The sequence below is a fragment of the Phasianus colchicus genome, chromosome 13 (assembly GCF_987193195.1).
Source record: "Phasianus colchicus chromosome 13, bPhaCol1.hap1.1, whole genome shotgun sequence".
NCBI lineage: Eukaryota > Metazoa > Chordata > Aves > Galliformes > Phasianidae > Phasianus > Phasianus colchicus.
In genome coordinates this window covers 17,136,179-17,158,830 of record NC_143448.1, presented here as the reverse complement: position 1 = coordinate 17,158,830, position 22,652 = coordinate 17,136,179, and the positions used below count along the sequence as shown (strand labels likewise).

Below are 22,652 nucleotides of genomic sequence, written 5' to 3'. Positions count from 1 at the left end.
GCTCTGGACAACACAGGCACGACTGCCATTAATAACATAAGCCATCTAATTGGGAACACCAAAAGAAGTTTAAGAACACCCATGTTAAGGGAGGAAAAGAGGGAATTTACAATCCAGGCACAATTTTGAGGCTCAGTGCAAAAACTACTGGGGAAACTTTGTGGCCTCCATCCTGCACTCAGCAGCTTAGAGCATTGTAATCAGTTTACTTACTTCAAGAATTAACGTGCAGTGGGGCACACAAGGAAATAGACTTCTGAAGAAAGACCAGCAGTAAAAAGATTTATCAGAATGACGATGTTCAAGGTAAAGCAAACAAGTGATGCAGGCTGTGACTCCACACGCTGTGCTGGTGGCTTCCTAAAGGCCGGACTGCAAGTTCTCTGCCTCAGACTAAACAGTGCACAAGGACACATTTCAACATGAGCTGCCTATTGCCTCAGTAGAAAGATTAAACTGGTGAAGGCACTTTATGCCACTTGCAACCCCCCCTGCTTAAAGCTTAGATCGCTCATCTAATTTTGTTGCCTTTCTTTTCACACCTATTAACAGATCTTTCAGAGAAGGTTTTAAACATTGCTTTCGGTGGGAATTTTGCCTTCCAAAGCACACTGGACTAGGTGTATAGGTGCTATGAGGATGCTGCGTACAGTACAGTAAGGAAAAGGTGGCCAAAAAAAAAAAAAAAGCATAATCTTTTTTTCACACAGAGGATGGTGACTCCTTGTTGCCCAAGGAGGCTGTGGATGCCCCATCCCTGGAAGCATTCAAGGCCAGGCTGGATGTGGCTCTGGGCAGCCTGGTCTGGTGGTTGGTGACCCTGCACATAGCAGGGGGTTGGAACTGGATGATCACTGTGGTCCTTTTCAACCCAGGCCATTCTATGATTCTATGATAAGTGAGAAATTCAGAACAGGAAAACACAAACTGAGCACCACGAAGAAAATCTTCCAACTTGATTCTCACTTTTTGCATTTAAATGCATGATTAAGAACGCAGCCAGCTATTAGTTGTAGAAACTACCCAATTCACAAACCTAAATACCACCTTATCTGAGAAACTGTCATTTCACAGATCACTTACTTTCAATGTGCACAGCTTTTTAGCACTTACTTATTCCAAAAATGTATGAATAATTTCTAACAACAAATCCATCTGAAAACTTTGCAATTTGGCATCAAACAAAGGAAGAAGCCAAGTTTCTCAGATAAATTAGTTTTAATGAATTATTCACCAAAGTTTGCTGTACAGGGAAGCAGAGAACAATTCTACCTTGACAGACAGAAGTAGAATGATGATCTAACAGATATTTTCCCATCATTTGTTTCTACAAAATAAAAGGATAGAAACCTCCACGTGCACCATCCTTCTCTACCTTTAACACCAATAGGACCTAAAGCAGATTCAACATACAATAAAATATTTACTGACACAATACTGCATCACGTATTTTTACTGCTTCTAGTGCAAAAACAACAACAAAAGGAATCCTTATAAACGTGAAGGCCAATTACAACAAAACGTCTCTAAAGTCTCTTTTAAAGTGCTTGTCAGGGACGGGTTTGCCTTCAGAGCATTCCTCCTAGCAGCTCTACCCCAGGGCCCATTCAAAGCCAATCAATCACTCTGTACCCTCATCTTCACCGCTTCCTCTTAAGCAATAGCTGGAAATGGCCCCATCTGCTCTAAAAAAAATTAAAGAGCAGCAGCTGGCAATCAGTCCTCTCTCCCAGCCTGTGAGACTTAGGGATATTGTCCTGAGCAACTCAGTCAAAATTAATTATAACCTAGAAGGAATTAATTAGAGGCTATCTTTATTTCATCTCTTTTGTTGTGCAGACAATTGTTTAGCTATTCCTCACATGACTTGGTAATTATAGTAAGATGAAACCGTTTGAGATGAGATGTCCTGTGATTTAGGCTTACTAAAGTTGTGGAGGTGGGGGAAAAAATACCCATTGTTAAATCTAGAGCAGAGCTACACATGCAAAAAGATTTGTCAGTTTCTGTTATCACTCTCTAGCATCAGAAAAGTTACTTCACAACATGTTTGTATTTCTCATGTGAGTTCACTGAAACAGGTGCTTGTACAGCTGGAAGAACACAGGCCTTAAATCAAAGAAACCTCCTGAAATGTAGGAATCAGTATTTGTATCTTGCTCTATGGGATTTCTTCCAGGCACTTTAATATCACTCCAGATGAAGGGGCTCTAACCAGCACCTCCACAGCATCTTATGAGGGCAGGCCTGTGCCTAAAAGCAGCACAGATGCTTCCCAGACTGGTGGATTGTGGGGACAGCTAAAAGGAAAGGGTCTCATCAGGACTGAAAAGCAGTGGTGGAGTTCTCTATCTGGTTCGTAACCAGCACTCTTTCTACTAACTTTTTTTGATCCTATTCTAGGGATAAGATTCTCAAATGTAATAATACAAAGAACTTTTGGGAACAGCAAGAAAAAAAAAATTGTAATTTGGTGAAGAGAAAACCCACCCGTGTAGTTGTCATCTGTTGTAGTGACTTCTCTCTATAAACACAGAAAAACTGAATTCTGCTAAAATAAGAATCTCTTCCCTATGGCTCTGTGGTAGGCTAAACAGAAGATGACACTCCCAATAGACACAACTGCTTCACACTTCCAGGGGTAATAAAAGAAATATCCACTGTTGTAACTGGCAAATGCAGGCTTGACACTCCTGGGAATTAAGCAAAGCTAAGCCTATAGCACAAAAGTGAAGGTGAAGCTGAATGCTTAATTTACGTGGTGCCTGCTACTAGGAAGATCCAGAGGCCCTAGGTCACAAAGAAACTATTTTTAGGGAATGAATTCCTATGAAATTATCATGACTTTCAGATGTATAATACATGAGGGGCAGGAAGGTCTGGGTTCAATCTGGCTTTTCTTGCAGCGAGAGCTTCCTGACAGAGCTTTTACATCACCAGTCATATGGCAACCTCAAGTGAAGGAAGGAAACAACAAAGAGAATTGGTTCTTCTAGGGAGTGCCAGACTTAACTTAAACACAGGAGCTATATGCTTGGAAATCAGAAATCAGCCTGTTTTCTGGACATGTTACCAGAGCAGAGCCATGCCAGTGGTTGCCTTCCAAAGCATTCCAAGTTAAAGTCAATTCTCTGCACCAGTGCAGCTCTCTTTGCTGCGACACTGCTGATTTTCCCATGCCATCAATTATCAGCAGAACTGGAAAAACTTGATTAATTAAAAACAAACCAAAACCCAAACATATGTGTTTTTTAACACATATGTGTTTCTTATCTTCCCAATACATAACTGGTTTAATGACTAGCAACTTCAGTCTAAATTCAAGCTGGCCACAAAAGGTTCTCCATAAATTAGCAAAAAAATTTTTAAGTGTGTATCCAAAATCCTCAGTATTTTACACACTGCTGTTCAAAGGTATATTTCTTATTTTAACCTAAATGGCCTAAGACATACAATTAACAGTTCCTGTTGCACGAGAAGGGTATTTAAATACTGTGTCCCAAACAGCCACATGAAAAAAAATGTTTCCTGTGTTTAATTAGAAAACAGATGAGATCAGTTTATTTAAAATAGTACTCAAAGTAAGCAATTAAGTGCTTCACTATATAGGAGCATGTGCTGTAGATCTGCCCTCTCATTACACGTACAGTTTCTAGCTTTCTAGTGCCAGACAGGAGCTTGTAGGCATTGCTTTAATAAAAATATGCTATTTCAGAATATTGTGATGTATTTCTGCTGCCTCTGGGGAACTTAGGGTAATACAGCCTATTATCTGGCCTTATAACATAGAACTAAGTGTGCAATTAATTGCCAATCTGTAGTGGATTATAGGAACATTCCAGATGGATGGGGATTTATCACAGTATTTTTCAGCAGCAGCTACTGCCATTTCCTACATCTCAGACACTGCACTTACAGGAATACATTTCTTTCTCAGGTTCATCTTCTGAGCGAGAATTTCCATTTCCTTTTGACATCAGAGACAACAGCTCAAGATGTATCACAAAGCACCAGCGAGATTACACAATATTGCTACAGCACACATTTCTTTGTGATCAGACACACAATAGGACGTGTGGGCTGAGCGCTCCCTCAAGAAATGAAAATGCAATCAATTGACTCAGTTAATATTTTGCTCTGTGGGAAAAACTCCATCAGCCAATCTGGAATTTCATTAATCTGTGGCACTGCATGAACTGCTGCAGCCTAAGAACAGGAAGGCTGCTTTGTGCTTTATTCCCCCTGTGCCAACACTCATTAGCAATTTGGGAGCTGGGGGATGATGTTAACCTCTGCAGCATTCCCCTCCAGTGCTGCTGAGGTTAGATTAAAGCTGGGCTGACATACCTGGAGTTGTATTACAGGTGGCTGTGCTCCTATGGGAGGGAAGCTCTCCTGGATACTGAACCCAGCCAACAGCCCTTGGCAGCACATCACCAACTGGAGCAGGGGTTTTCAGCACACTGCTCTCTCAGGAACTGTTCTGTAAGACATTCAAATACAACGTTATTGTTCACAAACAAGTTTACGTGGTTCTCTTTCTACTATAGGGGTAAGTATTATTGTTCCTTAGACCACCTAGGTTGGGGTGAATAAAAGATCGCTTTCAAATAGCACATGTCATATACCTGCTATATGCTATGTTCTCAAGACTTCCATCTTCTTCACTCACTATAAATACACAAGTAGGCTACTAGAACATAAAGACAAGAGCTGCATTCTTGATGTTGGGCTAGGTATACAGTTCCCTAACAATGAATAGCTTTCTGCTTTTTCTGCACACTCAGCAAGTATCAGAATTCTTGTAAAAGCTTATAAATGCATATTTGGATAGACCACAGCTTAGCTCAGTAACCTAATACTCATGTGAACTGCATGCTCTGCTTTAATAATTTTCAGTTTAATGCAATTTAAGATGTGCATCTGACTAAAAAGTAAAACATCTGATTCTTACAGTTACACCTCAACCTTCTGCTGACTTTCCTCCCTTTGGAGCTTGCCACTCATTTATTTTTAGATGAAGAGCCATATCCCACTCCCCACCCCCTCCTTAAGCTTCCATCAACAGACCCACATGTACTCACTGATCTCCAAATTGCTTTTGCCATGTGTTAGCATTAATAATGAATGAAACCAGCTGATGGTTCCAAGTGACCTATTCTCCTTTGAGGGCAGAGATGAGCCAGAGAGAAGAGAGGATTCATTTCTGAACCTCCAATTTCAGTATCGAAGCTCAAAATCAAAACACCATCAGCAAAATAAATGTATTTATCTCAAGAGATCAGTTTGTTCTGAGAGATGGCCAGAACTGCCCCTCAGCCTGAAAAGCAGATACTGCCATGCTCAGGGCTTCTTACACATAGAATATTACACTTTCCTTCAGTGTGTGACATTTCTCAGGACTTTCTTGACATTTAAGTACCTTTCAGGCATTTAATAATAATCAGGAAGAGAAATAGAGTGGGAAAGGGAAACAGAATGAAGGATTAAAGGAAATGAATATGTATAGGGCATAAAAAAGAATGAGATGCTGGTGCACAATGGGAAACCACAGAGCCACAGAGCAGAGTGGGAGGGCTTGTGTTCATTAAGTGTTGATACAATGGATTTAAACAAAATTGAATAAAATCCAATTTAAATGCTAGAATAAAAAGCCTTGAATGATCAGCTAGGGAATAGCATGGCTTTCTGCCTCTCAGAGGTCAGATCACTGGTTGACCAACAACAGCTGCAGATGGTCTGACAGCAGACGCCTGCAGGAATTAAAAAATTACAGGGTTAGAGCAAATCTATTGCTTCTTTTTAACCCCATTCTTTGCTTCCATTCTTCTTTTTCTTGCAAAAGAATTACTCTGTAGTACACACACAAAAATACACCTATGATGGCTGTGATGCCAGAGCTGCTATCTTACTAATTTTTATCACGTTTCAGATTATGTTTGCTTCTATATGTGTGAGCCTAAGAGAGTTCTATGCAATTTTAAACGAATAATTGATTCTTGAGCAATCAGACAGCAAATTCTTCCACTGAGAAAGAGCAAATAAAAAAATACACTACAGCTCATAATTTTCTTCCAAGTCATGAGAAGAGCTTTCCCAGAGATAGCACTGCAGAGCTTATTAGCAGCCTCCTGTTAATGTAGACTCCGTGCTTAAAGATTATGTAGGGATGACTAGCTCATGTTACATTTATTTCCTCTAAACTCACCCTGGGCTACATGAAGAGCAGAATCAGTGACCATATGGGGGAACCTTCACACAATGCCACAAACAAAATCCAGAGATTGAACAATTTCTGTGCAGCCACGCCATGTCACATGCAGCTGTACCACAAGAAACAAAGACAAACCCAAACATGCAACAGTCGTGTCTTCTGTAAATAAAGAATAAAGAATAACGTGCCCTGGGATGTGAAAAGCATGGACGCGTCCAATGTGCGATAAGCAAATCAGAGAAGGAAAAGTTGGTGTTTGGAAAGATAAATTGTGTACTTTTTTGCTTTTTTTTTCAGTTGTGTCCTTACTTTAGTCAAAGCAAAAAATGTGCTGTTCCCCATTCTCCAAGTCAGCCTTAACAGCCTACAAGAGCTTTCTTAGGAGTCATCCAAGTGCCACATTTTTCAGCAAATGACTCACTTTTTTAATCCCCTGTGTGTAGGGCACAGAAAACACGTGCGTTTATATTGTTTCTGGTTGGCTGTGCAGATAGAAATTGTACTGCTGTGACTTCATCCTCACCAAGGGATTTGCTGTTACAGCAGGCTGATCATCATGTTTTAGTCATGACAAAAGGGAAAACCTGTGCGTGGCTACTTAAGGCAATCACTGAACCACTTTTAGTAGTGTGTCATGATATTGATTTGCTATTAACAGTGCTTGGCTTTCAATAATGCTTATGGCACTCTCATCCTACCACGAGACACGTGAAGCATTTCATAGTCAGGCCGTAAGCGTGCTTTCTTTAGGATTGTGTGCTTATTTTAGGATTCAAAGATTAGCCTCTAACAGATAGATCTCTTTAGGACAGTACAGATGAAGCGTGCTTACCGGAGGTTTTCCTGCATTCTGTCTTCATGGAGAACAGTTAACCTACATTTTGATTTTCCACTCAGAAAGATGGGCTGGAAACTCCAGCTGTCAGATTAAACACTTGGAGCATCCCTGCATTAGTTAAAGGAACAGCTTGGTGGTCTCTCATGCTGTTCCCAGCTTAATCTGAGATTGTTATGCCATAATACAATGATGCTTTTCTATACTGATTCACAGTGTCTTTTATTCTCCAACACCAGCATACATTAGGAATTGTATTGTAAGCAAAAGACAAACATTTCATCTGCACACTTGGAGGTGTCTACCACCCACTGCCCAGAGCTGGAGGTATCCGTGTGCTTCTTCTTTGTAGATTTGCCTTCAAGACCCCCATTTTGCTTGCCCATCACATTGTTACTGGAAGGGGACAGCAACTCTTCCCCACCCAAGATGAAGGAAGGGAAAGAAATAGCCTCAAAAATCAGCCTTGTTGTCATGGAAACCAGCACAAGGATTTGGGAGGCCAAACTGGATGCATTTATAAATCAGAGATGAAGAAAATCCAACCCATTTATAACAATACCTTCAGTGGGAAACATCTTTAATTACAGGAAGTCAGGTCAACAACAAACTCAATAAAAGCTACAGAAAAAGAAGCAGGTGAGTAATTATTTTCTCTAAATGAACACAACGGCACAATCAGAACCAGTGGTACCCATGTTTGACAGAGAGGCAGAGACAGCAGTAGCCATAGAAACAGTTTACTCTTCCTAAGTGGCACAAGGCGTTGTGTAAGTTGGTTCTGGTGAGGGCCTCACAATTGCAGTGGCCACCCATTAGCTGCTCCCAAACACATCCAGTGCTTCACCTTCTTCCCTACCCCCATCCTCCTGAATCTCCTCTTGCCCACGTCAGATGCCAGCATCTCTGGCAAAGCTTTTGGTTTGTGCTCTGATCTGTGACAAACCTCTTGTTAAGTGTTGGAAATCACTGCTTTAAACTGCAACTTGAGCCCCACCAGGGGACACGTGCACTGCCAGCCAGTTCCAGCAGGCAGGTGACTTACACAGCAGCCTTCAAAGCTATCACAGCTCTGTTATGACCTTGATCTCTTGATATGGTACCTTACTCAGTATAAGTGCACGTTATCCTCCCGAGTGTGTAATGCATAATAGGGCCCAAGCTGTGAAAAGCCAATCTGATCTTCAAGACTGCTCATTGTATACTATGGAGAACGGCAGGATTTATGGTTTAAGTCCATTTGTTGTTAATGACAGTTTCACCCTAATAGAGCAGTACAACTGGAAAACAGAATGTAGAAACAGCTGGGAAGTTCTGGAAAGCATCTGTGAGAGTCAGATCTGCCACACTCATTTTGTGGGGTTACTGGACTGGTTACACAGGGAATAAAGACATAAGATGGAGCAACTTACTGCCCTACATCCCTCCCTGTGGCTCTGGTAGTCAGGACAGCTGGACCACATAGGAAACTGATCCAGCAAGAACTGCTTTGGCAAGGATTGCACTGGGCAACAATCATCCGTACGATCAAGGGTACTTCTTTGCTCAGGGCAAAATATGCCAAGGACTTGGAACTCCCAGCCACACTCACATAACCTGGACAGAAATATGGAAAGAAATCAAAAGGTTCATCTACATCAAAAAGTAAACTATATGCAAAAGAAGAAAAATAAGAAGTTAAATTCAGCCCATCTGGTAGGGATGAAGCTAGTCATGTGGGAAAAGAAGTGACACGTAACAATTAAAGCAATGAAATACTAGCTGCACAAACACCCTAAAACTGCAAGTTTATTAGATTAGTTCATAGCTTTTAAAATCACACGAGCCCTGATCATGTCTGCATCACTTCTTTTCAAAACCTCAGAGTTCACCATACAGCAGATGACAAAACACTGGTTTCTGGTTGCACGGTGGGTGTAAATACTGCACAGTGCCAAGAAACACAGCTGTCCTGCTGAAAAAGACTTCCTTCACCAGTAACTACAAAACTAAGATGTTTGTAAGGATTTTTCTCCCACTGTTTGGAGAAAAAGAGTCAGTGTGTCTTACAGAGGTGAACAAGGGTGAGAATGGGTTCAGGAATGTTACAGAGATTTTCCCAGCTCCTACTCAAACACTTGTTTCCCAAATACAATGCTCTACATTTGTTTGATTTCTTTACTGCATTTCCACCTTATTGTCCTTGCTGGTGTTAACGCTTCCAGGCTTTTGGTCCAGCAGACCAAACAGTCTGACCACAAGAACACAATAGTGACAGCATGCTGTGAGACCATCTAAATTCATACACAGCTCCAAAAATCTGGGCCACGGTGCTACTACTATGAAAAGCATTGCCCACATTCCAAATGCAATAGATGACATGCAGGCTGTGCTCTGAGGAGCTGAGACCTGAGATCCTCTGCTTTTCATCCTGCAGTACAGAAACAGGCAAAGTTCTGAAAAACTTTCTTATTAGAACAAACCCTGTGAACAAATGCACAGATTGCATATTTCTTGGAGAAGGTTCCCTTGTTAAAGGGATTTGCCTTGTTAAATTTGTCTAGTTTATATGAAGATTACAGCAGATGGTTTCTCAGAGTAAAAGATCTCATCCTCTATCTGGGGCCATAAGGCCTGCTATGAGAAAAATTCTAAGTACCACATACCAAACTATATTAAAAGCATGTTAAAATGGCCAGTGTTAGTATTCCAAAACTAGAAAGTGGCAGAGTTCAGGACAGCTTGTCAGCTTGTTTTATCACTGGAGATGGACCCAGGAAATGTGAAGGCATTTGTTTTTGTGTTTAAGGCAAAGGAGGCTACATAAAATCACCTTTACTGCCATTTACATTTTACATTATATCTAATTAGTAGAAGACACAGGAAGTGTCCACTGATACAAGTGAGATTTACCCCAGAATAATGAAAAACAGTCTATCTCACGTGATAGAACTGTGATAGAAACTTCCAACGCCTCACATAAACAAAAGGAAAAGAACCAAAACAACTATAAAATTCCACCCTCAAATAGGAAAGCATCCATGGTCAGTATAATGGAAACACGTTTCAAAGGGAGCTCCTCTCCACAGCCAGCACTCATCATTTTTCCTCATTTTCTCCCCATTACTTAATTCTTTAACAACAGGTAAAAAACTAAAATGAAAAATTGTTTGTAATAAGCATTTCCTTCTCACAGCAGCAGCAAAAGGATAACACGACGCTGAGCAACAGAGACTGGCTGAAGTCAGCACAGAACAGAACCAGGCTGGAGCACTGCAGTTTTCCTGTAGACACAGAGGCTTGGTGACAACGGTTAATAAGCTGTGCAGGAAGCTTTTATCCCAGCTGTAAGTACATTTTTTAGGATGCTGCATATTATTATCTTTACTCATGATCAGATCAAACTCTTCACTGCATCTTTTTTTTTTTTTTTTTTTTTGCCTTTTATAGAAGGCAGTTGGTGACTACAGGCAGAGGTTTTGCAAAGGGAAGTAGGAAGACTTGCAAAACACAGAACTTCCTTTGTGAGTGCCTAAGGGTGTAGTTCTGACTAGTCAGGCTCTTTCTTTTAGCCATATATGGCAATCTCATTAAAAACAGAAGGCAAACCAGGTAAGCAGGGGCTGTGACAGGAGCCAATTAAATGTAGAGCTGAATAATATATGTGTAAAAGGGCATCAGTGCATAGGTTTAAGATGATACCTTTTAAAGTCAGTTTTGCACTATAGGATGACCAGCGGGCTAAGCCTACAACCAGTCTGATCAAGTATTAACATTTCTGCAGGATTTCACATACAGTTACTGTGCACAGTTTGCAACAAACAAACAAACAAACATGCAAAACAACTTTCCGATCAAAACAGTCAACACAGAGTCTAATAGAATTTACAAGAAGTACAATTTTGTGTTCAGTAGACCCTAAAACACGAACAAGGTTTTTGCAATCTAACTTCACTGTTTTTTCAGCTCAATGCCAAAAGCAATGTAAGGTTCTGCAATATATGGTGCTTAAAATGCTGAGGAATAATTGGAAAGTTCAGTGAATAGAACGTGTTTCCTTCATGTTACTTAAAAAGCAGTTAGAAGTTAGAATCGGGGGACTAGAAAAGAGTTTTGAAACCCAGTGTTTTTTGGGGAAATATAGTCAATGTTTGTCTACATTTCAGGTTGTGATCTTGCAGTGCTTTCCCTAAGCAAAAGGTGGGATTATTAGAATTGCTGGAATGAAGGCTATCTAGGTAGGCCACAGTCTTGGCAATCAAGTAAAACCAAAACAACTCAATTTCATACCAGTCTGAAATAAACACTTTTAAAAATTGTTAAATATAAGAGTTTGGGACTTTGAGAGTGTGCTTTTTGCATTCTATAACCAAACTCACACCACTTTCTAGTTCACAAACTGGCCGCAGAGATTTACAGAGCTCTGTTTTGTCTCCTTTCCTCCACTTTTCAACACAGCAGTAAATTCCTGAATGTCCTTAAAAGGCCTCTTGGTGTATTCTCTCTTTCTTACTGGTGGAAACAAAGTGACTTGCAAGAGTTCAGCATCTAAAAACACACTTGAGGAAGTGATTAGTCATTTACGGAGCGTTGCAAACGATTGCACTTATAAACCAGGTTTCTAGCTTGATTTCATACACTCTTGATGCAAAAAGGTTGTGAAAAGGTGTTAGTCTGCGACCTGCAAGCTCTCCCACAATAGAGCATAATGCGTGTGATTTACTGTTAGTATCTTGTGGCTTTAAGAATACATGTGCACTGTAGATGAGCCCAGAACTACCAGGCAAGTGACCAAACGCCATCTAGCAGCTGCAGGAAGCTCTTTGCTGACTGACAGGGCAAATAAACCGAGCCACCTCTATTACACACAGGCAAGACCCGAATAAAAAGGGCAAAATGTGGTTGTAAAAAGCAGCTGCTTGGAGGTGAGAGAGGCCAGATGTCCTTTAGGAGCCACAATAGTTAAAGAGAGGTCGTGAAATCACCACGTTTGTGCAGACAACGCCGGTGCTGCTGGGCAGCCTTGGTGCAAGGTCAGCTGAAGCAGAATCTCTAATCCTGCATTTCCAGAGCGAGGCAATACCACATAATGCTACAGTATGAAGTGCAGCCTGAAGAACAAGAAACAACACAATCGCATCTATGTCCACAGAAATGCCGTCTCTTTAGGCACCAATTTAGGCAGACCCAGGTTGAGAGGCGCACCGCCAACGAGGAGGACGAGAAAAGAGATTAAAACAATTTATGACCAGAGCTTTTGTTTCTACGTACGTGCAGTCAATCAACGTCAGGATCTCGACACATCCACAGCCCAGCCGAAGGGCTCGGAGCGAACTGCAGGTACCCTTACCGCACATCGCCACCGCGTGGCTGCGAGGCGGCAGCCGCCGTGCCCACAGGGGAGGAGCCGCCGTGCTGAGGGGCGGCCCCGCTCGGCGCCATTCCCGCGCGCCGCCACAACGCGCTGCGCCCGTCGCTGAGCGGGGCTGTGTGGAAAGGTGCGGGGAGCGGCGGGCGGGCGGGGTGCGAGGGGACGCCGCGGGGCTGCTGTGGGTTGGGTAGGAGGACGGATTCGGCGTAATGCTATTAAACAGCGTGGAAGTAGCAGCCCTGAACAGAAAGCGAAGTGCCGGAAGTGGTGTGGAAATGGAAAGCGAACCACGAAAAGGGGCGGGTGGTGCAGTTTCTCTTCCGTGTGCGGCTGTGCCCGCAAGTCGGGTGCGCGGAAGGCTGCGTGCTGCAGCGTAGTGCAGCTCGGGATCCCGGGCTGCTCTGAAACCTCGTGCGTGTGGCCCAGGCAAACCCCCACGCGTTAATTTGGTCCCTGTAATGCGGGTGAAGCCTGAAACGCTGAGAGAGGTTATAAATGTAGCGTCAGACTTTTAAACAAAACACACGAAGGAACCAAAGGTGCTGGGCGCGCTTTTATGCTGCGAGCGGCAGCTCCGCGCTGCGTGCCGTGTGGTGGTGGTGTGTCTCCAGTCTCACTCTCTGTTCATTCCCCTTGTTTCCTCACGATTTCTGAGTCGACTGATGAGGAAGAACTTCTTCAGAGCGATGGTGCTGTAGTGCCGCGTAATATTGGCAGGCGCGGCTTTGGTCTGTTGATGCATCAGAAAGATGCAGCGTCATCTGGCATAAACAATCCATAATTAGGCTGTTACCTTCGCCTTACTGATGTATTCCAGCTGCCAGACTCACGGTCACTTTGTGCAGCTAATTTAATCATTAAATCATACTGGTTTTTCCATTTGATAAGACCTCGATGACGTTTGAGTTGGTAGACAGGGTGGTCTAAGCAGAGAGCTGACTGTCCTTTTTTAAGTCACAGTTACTGCTACGCAGTTAGCAGTAGTTTCACGTCAAACTCGTTGATTTGCTCCCCTGGTTAAACTTGCACTGGTATGTCAGGCTGCTCTGTATGTCTCTTGGGACTGTTGTGATACCGTTCTGTGTTTGTGTTTATTTTCCTTTCCCTTTGCTTCAGGTTGAAAAGATGGGAAATGCAGAAAGCAATGCCTATCGGAACCACCTTTCCAGGTTTCTTCCTGAGGAGCAGTCTGATGTTGATGGTGTATTTGATATCTTATCAGGATCAAGCGGCTCAGCAGCAGCCAAAAATGGAAAAGCTATGAAGAAAACTGTGACTCTGGAAGCACTGAAGGCAAGAAAATAAATTACTGTTGATATATCTGGAACAGTGTATTGAATGCAGTTCTAGAAAGGAATTAAAGACATGGCAGTAGTTATTTTTAAGGGTACTTGTCTTAATTTAATAATTAATATTTTGGGGTAGGACATGTATTTAATATTTTCTTACAGTTTAACCTGAGGAATGACTTCTCAGTTGGTATTTCTCTCCTGAATCACACTGTTGCATCAATTTGCAGCTTTCCTGATCCTGAGATATGCTGGGAGGTATGAAAATACTTTTGCAGAATCTAGAAAAGTGGGAGGAATGCTCTTCCCCCAGGAGTCTGGACGTGTAATTTATTTATGGATTTTCTCAAGAAAAGCTTGAAAAGTTTGTTTTTGACTGTATCTTTCTCCCTCAATTGCATCACTATCTAATGTTCTCACTTGCATCAGGAGAGAATTCAATTTTGTTTGATTAAGCTGTAGCTCCCTATTTTATCTAATTAGTATATATTATGCTCTCTGATTAACTTCGCATTCATTTTCTAATCAAGAAAGAAGTAGAAAATGATTCGTTGTAATATTTCATAACTTCAGTTAGATAGGAATCTAACTGAGTGGCCAAATGAATGTAGTATTAAAGTGCATTGGAACATATGCTACACAATTAATGGAATCAATTTAGAACCACACGAGAGAAACAGGATATTTTAAGGTATTTAACAATGCATCTGCATACAGACCAGCTTCAACTTCCTTCCAGCCTGGCTGTTTATCAGCTCTCACCATTTTGGAAGCAGTGTTGCTGCTGCCCAGTCTTTCAGTTCTAATCCCTCCTTCCCTGAATCTGGTCCTTGGTGACCTGGAGGAAGTTCTCTTTCTAGCTTTGCCCTTCTCTCGATGGGATGTTTGGTGAACCTTTGCCTATTCCCTTCCCTTTTTCTTTTGTTTGCCAACTTAAATCTTCGGAGAGACTGCGTGTAGGTGCCTAATTCCTCAGTACAGGGGTGATTGCAGTGGTGTGCCTGCATTGTAGGCTCCTGAGCTTGAGTGATACGTGGCATATTTAGTCTAGCAAGTCTGATAACATTGGCTGGGCCCCACTTACAAACTCAGGTGAATTCAGCTTTAGTAGAAAGAAGCTGCGTGGCTTCTGGACCAAAGCAGGCTGCACTGCACAGTTGGAAAGCAGAAAAACTAGGTATCTCTAGATAATTACTTGAAGCCCTTTACAACAGGAACTCTAAGGTGTCAGAGATGTGTGTCTGTTAGATGTTTTCTAAAGCTTCCCTTTTTACCATTCTACTTTTCTTCACCTGCCCTGTTCCCCTTGAGTCTGCTCTTGGAATAACTGTAAGCATAACAAAATAGTGCAGCTAAGTGGTGGTTGGAAAGGATATGGAGTGGGTGGGTAATACTGCAGTGTGTTCAGTGTCATGTTTTTAATGTTGTTCCCTGCTGCTTGTGTTACTTCAGGCTCATGCAGTGCTGCTAGAAAGCCTCCTGAAGGCAGCTGTACCCCCTGTGACCGTCCCGCCCTCTACATGAAGCTTTCTAATGTGTGTGACTGTGGCTTTACTGATTCTGCTTCTGCTGAAATCAATGGGAGTTGTACCACTGACGTCAGCAGAAGGAGGGTAGAGTTCAGCACATTAGATCTCACCCTATAGGCACAGCAGCAGCCATTAACATCAAATAGGAACATCCCTGGTGGCTTTGATAGGGGTGGTATTGAGCCAGCAATAGATGGATAATAGCAGCTCTGCTGAATTGATCAGCAGTGCTTTTATGGAGGTGGGGCTCTGTTGATTTTAGTGTAGTCCCCACTGGGCTATGCCTCAGGTCATGTGTTCAGCATGTTCTGCACAGTGCTTCACACAATGAAGACACTGTAATAATATCCTAGCATACAAATGTATTTTAGATGACTTATTTTTAAACCCTGTCATTAACTTGAACACTGTGAATATTTCTTGAACACGGATTCAGATCTTTTTGTGGTGTTGTAATGTGTGCACACAAATTGAAGTCTAACTTCATGCAGCTTAGGTGACAAAATCCAGAGTTCAACTGTCTTAGCATTAAGGATGCCTTATGAAACTCAGATGATCTCAGTTCTGTTCCACATGTGTTGAGTTAAAAACATTGCCCACTGCCTGCATTGTCATGAGACCCAAACTGAAGATCCATAAAAAAACCTTTCTTCTGTTTGTGATTTCTACTCATCTGTTAGTAGAAAACTTTCGTTCACATCAGTATATCTCAGTGTTGTGTTCTTCATTTAAAAAGTATGTGTTATTAATTTAAAAATATATATTCTTTGCTATCTTTCTCCTTGTAGGCATATATGAGGGAACCACTGCCAGAGCAAATGACTGTTAGGTTGTACAATGGAATGAGAAGTATTGACCTGACTGGAAAATCGTCTGCACCAAGTGACCACATTGCTAAGGAGCAGTTTGTAATTTTTATGTCCAACCTCTTAAAAGGAAATGCAGATGAGAAGATTACCATAATAATGAGAATGATCTCCACCACAGAAGGACCTGTGAAGGGCAAGGAAATCCAAGAGGTACACCAAAAAGCAAAATGCGTGTTTTGGGGGACAGTAAGAGAGCACAGACTCTGGTAGGTAATCTGAAGGCAACCCTTAGGACACAGATGATTCAGAACAGGATTCATGGCTGCTTTTCATCTGCTGCTGACTTGCTGATATTGGACAAACAGCGTTGGCTGGAGTCAGCAAAGAGCGAGGTGTGGTGGTGCTTCTGGGAACTGAGTTAATGCAGCATTAGCCACAGGATGGATCAAGTAAATATCTTTTGCAAAGTAGAATTCATCAGTGGCTGCAAACTTTCAACCCCTACCCATCTTTTGCATCCTATTTTACAGGGACAGTTTGGAAAGTGATATTTAAAAATACGCTTTTCAAGCCTTATGACACTGAGTAATTACAGAATCACAGAATTACAGAGGTTGGAAAGGACCTCTGGGGATCATCAAATCCAACCCCCCTGCTAAAGCAGGTCCCTTGGGTAGGTTATTTCTGACTGCGTGAGAGGAGATGCTTCTGTCATTGGGATTACAGCATCAGTACTGCTTGCCTTTGCCCTTAGAAAGTCTTTGGAGCACTGTACAGTGTTATTTAAGAAATGATGGCATGGTGATGTTTTAACCTTTTAAGTTCACAGAGGATCTGATCAAGTCTGTAGTCCATGTACTGAGCTACAGGAAGGAACTGAAAGGTTGGAATTTGGAGAATACTAGGGATTCTGCAAGTGGAATAAAGGCTCTGTCTTCTCAGCTTCTATCAGAATTGAAACTTGCAGGTAAGCAGCACTGATGTAGTACATCCCAAAACGTCAAAGAGCTTGCATAATCTCCAGTCTCAAAAGAAATTTGCTCTCTGTGTCATATTTCTGTGAATTTAAATGATGAGACCAGTTTCTAAACCTAGTGCTTTGAGAATAACGTGGGAACTTTCATTATTCTAGCTTTCTCCAAAAATTCAGGATTGAAGTCACAGTTTAAGCAGACATGCAAACCTGCTTTACAAGTTCCTGACCTGCAGGTGACATTTTGATACATCTGCAAATGTTTTCTGATTGTATGTCATTTTGTAAAGCCCAGATCTATCTTTGCACTGTTGTAGTAATAGATTTTGCTGTTTTCCAAAGAACATCTCATTTGTTGTTATACTATGAGTGCACGTATTTTAATTATTACAACCCAACCAATGTCACAGGCTGATGTTTCTCAGCTCTGTGCATGCATCTGCTTGATGTAGTTGACAGCTACATGAGTCTCTGACTCTTTTTGTACATGATTTTACATCTAAATAAATGAATGTCTTTTTTACACTTAAAAATGAACTGATTGTTTTACTAAAGGAAATTACAGTGCAGCTTACTACTGTTTCCATATGTCTTATTGTTTAGATGGGACAAAAGCTGTGAGTCCTCAGCTGATGGAGATGAACTTTGACAGAAGTGTCATTGAGGACTGGGTGTATCGAGTTCCACAAATCTCAGCTTTCCTCAGCATTGTTATCAGGCAGGGCCTCCATGTTCTGCATTCTCTCCCAGACCAAACCAAAGACATAGTCAACTTGGTTCCAGGCTGCAAAGGCATCAAGGGAAGAATTGTCAGCCTCTTTGACATCCCGTCCATCATATACATCAACTCCCATTTGCCTGCAGAGCTGCAGCATAAGTGGCGGCTTTTATTTTCTTCCAAACTTCATGGAGAAAGCTTCTCCCAGCTGTGTGCACACATAGTGAACAAAGGTCCCTGCATTGTGATCCTGAAGGACGTAGATGGCTTTATCTTTGGTGGCTTTGCATCTCACTCCTGGGAGGTGAAACCACAGTTTCAAGGTAAAACTCACTTTTTTTTTTCCCTGTTAATATCTCACGGTTCAGGAAAACACTGCTTATTCTGCACAGGTACAAGGATCCAGTCTGCTTAATGGATATTGTCATTTTATTTTCATAACAGATAGCATTTCCAGTAGTTCAAGTTTATTTTCCCATGCCAAAAATAACATTTATTTTGGAAGTGTGTTAAACTACATACCAAGTTATTCTGCTCTTGTGCCTGACCAGCCATATTGCTGATGAATGCTTATCGTTTGTCTGTCATTTGATAAGACTTTTAACACTGCAGAACGTATTGATCATGGTCTCCTTGTCAATGAAATCTGTCAACTCCTGTAGCTCCATAGGTGAGAGTGAAAGCAATACAGCATAAATGTTGAAATAGCGTTTAAATAAAGCGTCCAGCAGATGGCAGTCTTTCATTTCAGAGCTGCTAAGCCACTGGTCTGACCTCAGATGTTCTTCCCTTTGCAGGTGACAATAGATGCTTTCTGTTTTCTGTTTTTCCCTCTCTTGCTGTGTACACATACACAGGATATAATGACCACTACATGTATTTGAACCACGGCCAACAGACAATGCCAAATGGACTTGTAAGTACTGAGAAATAACAGTTTAGAAATTGGACTCATGGCTGAGGTTTGGAAGTGTTTTGTTTTTTGCTTCTGTTACTTTGAGCTGATTTGTTTCACTTCCTTTTTCTCTGAGGATGTTTCCATTCTTTCTCTATGCTATTTGTCTCACAGTTACTAGGAGGATTATTATTATTTGCTGCCTGAAATCATCAGTGTGAGGCATGAACTGTGGATACCAATGAAGAACTGTCTGCAGTACTAATAGAGTTTTTACTTTTCCTTATAGTTGGCATATATACTGAAGTACCACATAGCTAGGATAGGCTTTGTTTGTGTCTGGCCCAAGCAGTGTGGGCTTCATGCAGGTTTGGGTTCTGGAGATTATGGCAACAATGTGTGTTGGGTTTTATTTTCCCAAGTTTTCTGGGAGAACTGGCAGCATGTGTCCACATTATTGAAAAAGCAGGAGCTGGCTGAGCTGTGGAAGAGCTTTGTATGGCTGTTCTCATTGCCACAGTAATTGTTTTTTAAATGCTGTGTGAGTCCAGCAGCAGAAACTCCCTTTACTCAAATCCATGAATGAGCTCCCCAGATGCAGAGGAGTTTCTGCAGAACCACAGAACAACTTCTGTTTGGGACAGTGTTTTTACAGATTTGTTGTGTTATGTGCTCTAACTTTGGGAATTACAGGAGACCGAGATAAATTTGCAACACAAAACAAACAACATCAAATTGCATTACCCATTTCTGTGGTTACTTTTCTGGATAGAAGAGAGGCAGCTAAACCCAATGCTTCCAGTCTGTTTAAAATGGAACTGTCAATCAATAAACACAAGCCAGTGAGCTGCATTTCTGGCACACGGCAGAGCTGAAGTCCTTGCAGATCCTGATATTCTGTAAAGCATACAGGAAGGGCAGCATCACACGGGTAAATTCTTATTTGTCTTCAGGAATGCTGGATCCGTGTACAGATCAGGTTCACTTAGAATATATGTTTCCAACTACCCACTAAGCATGGCATAAATACTGAACTTGGCAGTGTACAGTCTTGGTTTCATAACTTGTCTGCTCTCTGTTTTACACGTGTAGCAAATGCTCAACGTGCTGCTTTGGTTTACAGGGCATGGGTGGTCAGCACGACTACTTTGGACTCTGGGTGGACAGTGATTATGGGAAGGGACACAGTAAAGCAAAACCTCGATGTACCACCTACAACAGTCCTCAACTGTCAGCTAAAGAGGACTTCACACTGGATGCCTTGGAAGTCTGGGCAGTGGGAGACATGCCTGAAAGTGCAGAGGTTGGTGAACAGGGCTGACAGCTGTGAAATGGTGTCTGAATTGGAATGGGAGGAGATGCAAATGAAAAACTTGCAGTTTCAGTTTTCTCATTAACACTGGCTCTCTACTGTAATGAATAATGTTTTCTTTAACTCAACATTTTGTTCCAAGAAAACTGCAAAACAGTGAAATGATTGGGAGTTGTAGTAAGAAAAAGGATCAGGAGCTGTGAGGTGATAAAAGAACAATGCTTGATTCAGAATTTCTAGAGGCCTTTCTGATACTGAGGAATGGCCTCAAGGGAAGAACCTACTTGGAGGGGTTGAGTAAAAACCAGTATTTGTAAAACAGAAACAAAGCCCTAGAAATGCAAAAAGAAGTCTCAGCTACAGCGCAGGAAGAGAACTGAAAGAAGCAAAACGTTTCTTTATCAGTGAGTTGCAATTTATTGTTGTTTTGCAGTAGATTAGCCATTTATAATCCTTGGAGCTCCAATCTCAGCACTTCCTTATCTAACAGAGACTAATAAAAAAGCAGCAGGAGCTGCATTTAAACAGCTGATACTCTGTATAGAGCAGTGATAGTTGAAGTGCCTAGGAAACCTGCTTTCAGCAGGGATACAAAGAGAGAGCTTTGTTGCTTAAATAGTTTGTGATTAGATTTATGTCAGTCTTTCTGCACCTGGCTTATCCCTGGCAATGAGTATGAGACCTCTTTCCTGTCTCCCTCTGTCCCTGCAGTTCATTCTCTTATTAAACTATCTGTTCTGCACAGTTGCTTGGGTTTTTTTTTTTATGGTTGTTTTTGTTTTAATTTTGTATTTCTTTTCATACTAAATTAATGTATCCTGTCTGTTCACTGGACACACAGAATTTCTGAATAGAAACGGAACAAACTGTTTACAACAACTGTTGAATTGTACTTGAATCTATTCCTTAAAAAAGAATTCACATCTGTGCTGGAAATTGAGGTCAGGCTCATAGCCGGAATGAACTTGAAATGATCCAATGTCCTATCAGACATTTTGTTCTTACTATTTTGTTAGCCACAGGAATCAGTCATTTGATGTATCCCAGTGAATCTTAGATGCCTTACTCAGAAAAAGTGCTTGCTTCATTGTGACAAACTTGCAAACCACATTTCTTGTGGACTTTTGAGCATGTCTCTTTCTTGTAGCTGAATACTGATTAACTCATAGTGACAGCATAAATTGACTTTATTTTATTATGCTTTACAGACTAAAGGTAAGAAGAGTATCCTGGATGTAGACCCTGAGGCTCAGGCCTTATTAGAAATGACTGGAAAGAGTCGGCACAGCGAAGGTTTACGAGAACCTCTTGAAGATGACGATGAAGATAACTGAAAGGATTTGCTCCTCCATGTTAATACTCCTCTTTTTTTCCCCTTTATACTTCCCTAATTATCTCGAGCTCCCCTTAAGCCTCACGCTTACGCATTTAGGGTTCAGTGCAGTATTCTTCCTGAAGGGTTTAGTTGGGGAAGACAGAAAAATTAACTACATATTCAGAGGTACCTAATAATTAAGTTCCAGCTGAATATGAAGAGTATTTGTAGTATATCCTGCCTGCATACTGCATTTAAAAACAAAAGAAGTTACTGACAGTACTGTATACCAACTTGGGGAACTGATGTGCAGTTACAGGAAAAAGTGGAGACAAGACATTGATTAAGGCACTTATACCTCAACTACATGTATTTATTTGAATGCAGTGAAGTTAGTGCAAATTCTATTATTTCTTATGTTGGTAAGCACAGAATAGTCCTCATGATTCCATCTATGAAGAATGTTATTAATTTACTTTGCTCCAGTTAAATCAAGCGACTCTAGGGGATGGAAGAGGGGCAGAACACTTAAGTATTCAGAATCCAGTTTTATGGTAATACACTAAGCTTTAATGAATTTCACTAAATATGTTTCTGCAGAAACCTATTGTTTTTTAAACATAGTAAAATGAAGCCAATGGAGTCAGTCAGTCATATTTATCTTAAGAATGAGCAAACCCTGGGATCCTGGAACAAACATACCTCCAGCAGAAATTCCCTAGGGAAGGTGCCTTCTTTAGTGGCCTCAAGTGGTGTAAAAGATGAAACTGTGAAATGGATTAAGCAAGAAACATCCACAGGTAATTGTGAATAATAGCTGCACATGGCTGTAAATAAATAAATGAATGGAAGTCAGGCTTATGCCTTCAACTCATGTAAAGAAGACTACCATACATTTTATTTCCACATACTTAATCAGCATTGCTGTATCACAGAAAAGATGACAGAAGCATGAAATGTCAGTTGCAGGTTGGGATTCTGATCACGTGGCATTTATTCATTTTCCTCTATGTGGTCTCTGATGCTTTTCATAGAGAACCAGATTTGAAATTCCAGGTAATCTGCAATTGTGTCTTAATGTAGATCCCACTTCTGTTAATTAAGGTATGTATGCATTTGTCCTAGAGAGGACAGCACAAGAAATCACTCCAGCTATATATTCTGCAATTCAGCTGTGCATTTAGTGCCACTTTTAAGTAGAAAATGCTGTGCAGACAGCAGCTCATTACATGATGCTTACTGTAAGCATGGCAATGCTGACTTCTGTTTTAATACATTATTGTCAAACTCCCACCAAACACCTCAGAAGTATTCTTTGCTCAGACCCCATCAACACTTACTAAATACTGCCGAAGCAGAGAGCATAGATAGTTGAATTTCTGCAGTTACACATTAATTACTCAACTTACCTTT

General features: G+C 41.3%; 1 protein-coding gene and 1 long non-coding RNA gene across 4 annotated transcripts in view; one reads left to right on the top strand and one right to left on the bottom strand.

Annotated features, from left to right (window-relative positions):
- The window catches only part of LOC116243956 (uncharacterized), a 45,842-nt gene extending 33,337 nt beyond the window's left edge, over positions 1-12,505 (bottom strand). The window contains exons 1-2 of one of the 2 annotated variants that reach the window (XR_004170083.2): positions 12,300-12,505; positions 4,348-4,483 (exon numbers count right to left, since the gene is read on the bottom strand). This is a non-coding gene — a long non-coding RNA (uncharacterized LOC116243956). Of the gene's footprint in view, positions 1-4,347; positions 4,484-4,628; positions 5,088-12,299 lie in introns of those variants that run through there. The other variant, XR_016470668.1, reaches the window with a different exon arrangement.
- MEAK7 (MTOR associated protein MEAK7) lies at positions 11,625-22,095 on the top strand. 2 transcript variants are annotated; one of them, XM_090149430.1, is made up of 8 exons: positions 11,625-12,368; positions 13,516-13,692; positions 16,006-16,236; positions 16,849-16,993; positions 17,603-18,040; positions 18,515-18,633; positions 19,736-19,915; positions 21,133-22,095. In XM_090149430.1, the coding sequence occupies exons 1-8, from the start codon at positions 12,273-12,275 to the stop codon at positions 21,256-21,258; spliced, it is 1,512 nt and encodes a 503-aa protein (XP_090005556.1). In that variant the 5' UTR covers positions 11,625-12,272; the 3' UTR covers positions 21,259-22,095. The 2 variants fall into 2 exon arrangements, with proteins under 2 accessions (XP_090005556.1, XP_031471281.2); XM_031615421.2 differs by lacking the exon at positions 11,625-12,368 and adding an exon at positions 12,437-12,526.
- The last annotated feature ends 557 nt before the right edge of the window (positions 22,096-22,652 follow it).